At 39.3% G+C, this 5,112-nt stretch overlaps 1 protein-coding gene across 1 annotated transcript; it reads left to right on the forward strand.

Moving 5' to 3' along the window:
* LOC107617053 (uncharacterized acetyltransferase At3g50280-like) lies at positions 1,201 to 3,018 on the forward strand. The gene has a single exon (XM_016318880.2). The coding sequence runs from the start codon at positions 1,385 to 1,387 to the stop codon at positions 2,774 to 2,776; it is 1,392 nt and encodes a 463-aa protein (XP_016174366.1). The 5' UTR covers positions 1,201 to 1,384; the 3' UTR covers positions 2,777 to 3,018.

Consider the following 5,112-nt stretch of genomic DNA (forward strand, 5'->3'; position numbering starts at 1 on the left):
AAGAAATTCTCAACTCTCTTGAACAAAGAAAATCTCTTAATGGTTGAGTAATTTGTACACTTAGTACGTCATATCTGAAATAGTGAACAAGGACTTATTTATACATATTGCACATAGCAATTATGATTGATTACGTATACAAATGATTGTATCTTTTCTATTGCCAATAGATACAATGTTTTGAATATACACAACTCTTAAAGAGTTGTGTCCCTTTAGCCAATAGACACAATGTTTTGAACATACACAATCCTTAAAAGATTGTGTCCCTTCAACCAAATGATATTAAACAGTTAATAACCATTTCTTAATATTAATAATAATATTAATAATATTAATAATATTAATTAATCAAATTTATAAATACCCTTTACATAGCCATTATCAGATAAATATATGGAAAAGCAAAAGCCCAAAGTGGATTATATGTGTGGCTACTAGATCAGCAGCCACACCCACATGTTTGTCTTCACATAATAATTGATAGCCATCTTTGGATGAGTAGTAGATTTTTTGACATAAACAGAATAAACTTTTACTTTAATGTAGACAGAATAATTGAGGAATTCTTTCTCACCACATTCTTGGAAAGGGATTAACCCGTTCATGTTGGGAAAATATAAGCGACTGGAATTAAATCGTTCATGTTGGGAAAATATGCAATGCAATGAAGGTGGTGGTTGAACAAATATATAAAAGCCATGGTATATTTAATAATTAAAAAATATAAGCATGTCTTATAAAATTATTATATATAAAAAATATTTTAATCTTAACCATCAATTTAATTTTTTATTGACCAAAATTTATTAATATTTTAAATTTTAATACTAAATTTTAAATTATAATTTTTAAAATTTGATTCTAATAATATAAAAATAAATTATTAGTCTAAAATATTGACTAATAATATTGATAAAATGTATTATTCTTAATATTTTTCTTTTTTTTTAATTATTTTATGTGTGAAACTAATAAATCTTGTATACACAAGATATAATTTGAAAGATTTTGTTAGGTAGACAATCACTTTTGTAAACAATATGAACAATGAGTTTTAGAATTGACCAATAAAGTAAAAAAACATTCCACCTCCAAATTACCTCATAAACCTTAATATTAAAATAATTATCTACACACAAATTGAATATCTAGCCATTAAATCAAAAGAAATAACTATCTAATTAAAAATAATTAACATAATCATCTCCATAACTAGTGAATTGAATATCCAATATATTCATTATTTATATTGTTTAGTATTTTTATTGTCTAGCTATATTTTTTTTAATTTGAATCTTTGAGACTTGTTTAAGATGAGTTCATTTTTTATCCAAAATAACAATACTTAACTGTGACTGAGCTTTCTGCAAAGATCAAAAGAATGGAATCCATCCGAGTCATTTCCACAGGCTTAGTCCAAGCACCAAACCAAAGCAATGAATCAACTGAACAGAAGATCCATTTAACCCCATGGGATCTGACTTTCCTCCCACTTGAAACCATCCAGAAAGGCCTTCTATTTCAGAAACCCACTAAAACAGAACACCACCATACACCATTCCAAATCAACAACCTCAAACATTCATTCTCCACCACCCTCGCCTTCTTTCCACCCCTCACTGGCCGTTTCGTCATTACACACCACAACGAAGACAAAGCTGCCACGTGTCACATCCTCTGCAACAACCAAGGAGCACTCTTCGTCCACGCAGTAGCAGAGAACACAACCGTCAACGACATTCTTCAAGCCAAGTACGTTCCCTCCATTGTTCACTCCTTCTTCCCGCTTTACGGCGTTCACAACCACCAAGGCACGTCCCAGCCACTCTTTGCCGCTCAAGTCACGGAGTTAGTTGACGGCGTCTTCATTGGTTGCACTCTCAATCATACCCTCGGAGACGGCAGGTCGTTTTGGCATTTTGTCAATTCTTGGGCGGAAATCTCGCGCAGCGGCTTCAACAACAAACCATCGAAACTCCCTTCACTCGAACGCGCGTTTCTGGTAAACGACGTTGAGCTTCCAATACGGTTCCCTTTCACAGAAAAAGACTTCGAAATCATACCCAATCCAGAACCGCCGCTACCAGAGAAGTTCTTCCACTTCACAAAGGAGAAATTAGCAAGGCTGAAAGCGAAAGCTAACGCAGAAGCTGGCACAGAGAAAATCAAAATCTCTTCACTGCAATCGCTTTTAACACATCTTTGGATCTCTGTTTACCGTTGCAAGCGCGTGGATCCTCAAGATGAACTCTCCTACTTCATTCAAGTTGGAGTTAGGCCACGGTTGGTTCCACAGTTGCCGGAGAGTTACTTCGGAAATGCGGCGATTTTCGACAGCGTGAGGATGAGAGCAAGGGAGCTTCTAGAAGGTGGAATTGGAAAGTGTGCTCTTGAGATGAACAAGATGATAGCTTCGTACACTGATGAGAAGGTGAAGAGTCACTTTGAATCTTGGTTGAGAAACCCAACTTTGTTTACTTTGGGGAAAGTGGCTAATAGTAATTCTTTGTCGACTAGTAGCTCCCAGCGCTTCGATGTTTACGGTAATGATTTTGGGTGGGGAAAGCCTGTGGCGGTTCGGAGTGGCGTCGCAAACAAGCGTGCCGGAAAGATTTCCGTGTTTGCTGGGAATGAAGAAGGTAGTATTGACCTTGAAGTGTGTCTTCCATATGACATCTTGGAGGCTTTGTGGAATGACACTCAGTTCACTATGGATTCCGTTTCATTTCAAGGGGAAGGGTCACATGCAGAGTTATTGGTTGAGAATTGTTAGTAGTGAGAATAGTTAGATAATTTAATATATTTTTATTTAAATTGCTCTCAAGTATTAATTTTATTAGAAGAAAAACAAATGTATTAGAGTTTCTACATAATTTCAATCTAATGAGTGGTGGGACTTTCGTATTTAATTGTTCAGTTAGTTTGACTATCTCTGGATTCTGTCCTAAGATTCTTGCATCTTTGTTGTGGTTTTGCATTGTGAATTCAATGAAATTCTTGTAAGTACTTTAATTTTAGAGTATTTTCGTACTCAAGGAATGAAAAATACATTCAAGCCCCTAACTCCTGAAAAACGTGAACATTTATATCCTTCCGTTGAATTCAGCCGTTTGCATTGAACGGAAAAGGATGAGCTAGTAGAAGTGGCGCTGAGGTGGCCGTAATAGAGGCCAGGTGGCATGGAGCATTTCGTAACAGGACATATAAGTCCCTGGAGACAAAAACGACGCCGTTTTTGTAACCTCCCCCGATCCTGTTTCGAATTTCTCTGCCTTTTCTTTTTCCTTCGTCCTTTTTCTCTTCCATTCTTCTTCTTTGGTCCCTGCCTCCATCACCGCACAGCGGCGCCTCTGTCAGCCACCATCAACGCCGGCGACCTCCTCTTTCCTCTCTTTTCGCGTCTTCTTCCCTTTCTCATTCCCTTCTGGCACTGCAACAACTGGCAAGCAAACCCCATATTCGGATCGGCAATACCCCTTGCAGCCTTCACCAACTGAAAAGCATCATCAAAGCTCTGTCCTTCCCTCCACATGAGGTATGCAATCACCAACAAAGTAGACCTAGACACACCTTGACAACAGTGCACAAACACCCTACCACCTTGTTCCCTAACATCCTCAAAGTAATCAAACACATCATACAAGATACTAGTAATATCCTCTGAAGGACTATCCTGAAGCCACAATGTTCTATACACAAAATCAGCCTTAAAATACTCGGGGCACACAAAACTAACACAGTTCAAGATATGAGTGATCCCATTCTGTTTCAATATATCCCTATTCTTAGCAACAGCATCACCACCAAGGTAAACATGTTCAGCAACCTTTGAACACTCCTTATCAAAAAATGCAATTCTATCCCTCTTCAAGAGTCCACTAACACCATTATTGTTATAACTATTATTATTACCACTACTATTACTGCCATTATTGCAATTCCGATCATTGTTCATCTGAATTGAGGAGAGATCAAGTTTCAACCTTTCACCAGGGTTACCTCTCATGCCGCCACCGGAGGTCAACGGCGGCTGTGGGGGCAACCACTCCCCAATGTCATCTGAGCTCGCCTGCGGCCACTCATCGAGGCTCCGCTGGGCTATCGAAAGCAGTTGGAGGGGCGGCAGGCTCGACCGGAACTTGGAACTCTGCTGCGATCGCGGCATAAGTGGCGGCAGACAGAACTTGCAATTTTGGCCGGTGACAGTGTCTCCGCCGCAGGAATTTGGATCCGCCTCACCGGATGGGTCATTGCTGGAAGCGGTGCCGGTGCGAAAGGAAGGGGGAGGTTGCCGACGTTGATGGTGGCTGACGGAGGCGCGGCTGTGCGGCGGTGATGGAGGCAGGGGCCGAGGAAGAAGAATGGAAGGGAAAAAGGACGAAGGAAGAAGAAAAGGGCAGAGCTGGAGAGAGAGGGGGATGAGGCAAGGAGAGGAGGGGCAGCGTAGGTGGTGGTGGAAGAGGGAGTCAGGGGCACAGGAGGTGGTTGGGGTTGGAGGTGGCTGATCTGTGGAAGGATTAGGGCTCATAAATGTGAAAGATTGGGGGTTTGGGTGAAACGTCGTTTTGGGTTGGTAGGACTAATATGTCCTGTTTTGAAAAGATACACGTTTTAGTGTGAGAGAACTAATATGTCCTATTTTCAAAAGCTACATGCCACGTGTGCTCCCGTAACGGCCAGGTCAGCGCCACGGGAGCCACGTCAGCATTTTCCGTTGAGTCTAACGGAGTCACTTTAACGAAGGGGTCAATTTGTCCGCGTTTTGGAAGAGTCAGGGACATGAATGTATTTTACAATCTCTGAGGACGAAAATGTCCGTAAAAAAAATGTCAGTGACCTATTTGTCCTTTACTCTTAATTTTATGGGAGCCACTCAGATAAAAACGCCTAAAACGTCTTTTTTTAAAGATGTTTTTTAGTAATTAAAACTTAGCATATATAATCGATTAAATCATATTATTTTTGTTAAAATTAGGCTAGACAAATTGATTTAACCGAAAAAATGGTGAATCAAATCTTGAACTGGTGTAAATTAATATTATTTTTTTATAAAAACTGACTACAATACCCTTATTATAGAGAATGATTAAAATACTCTTATTAATATAT

Source organism: Arachis ipaensis, chromosome B01 (genome assembly GCF_000816755.2).
Source record: "Arachis ipaensis cultivar K30076 chromosome B01, Araip1.1, whole genome shotgun sequence".
NCBI classification, from domain to species: Eukaryota; Viridiplantae; Streptophyta; class Magnoliopsida; order Fabales; family Fabaceae; genus Arachis; species Arachis ipaensis.

Coding starts and splice junctions, on each gene's coding strand:
- LOC107617053 (XM_016318880.2), top strand. CDS start 1,385: ATGGAATCCATCCGAGTCATTTCCACAGGCTTAGTCCAAGCACCAAAC.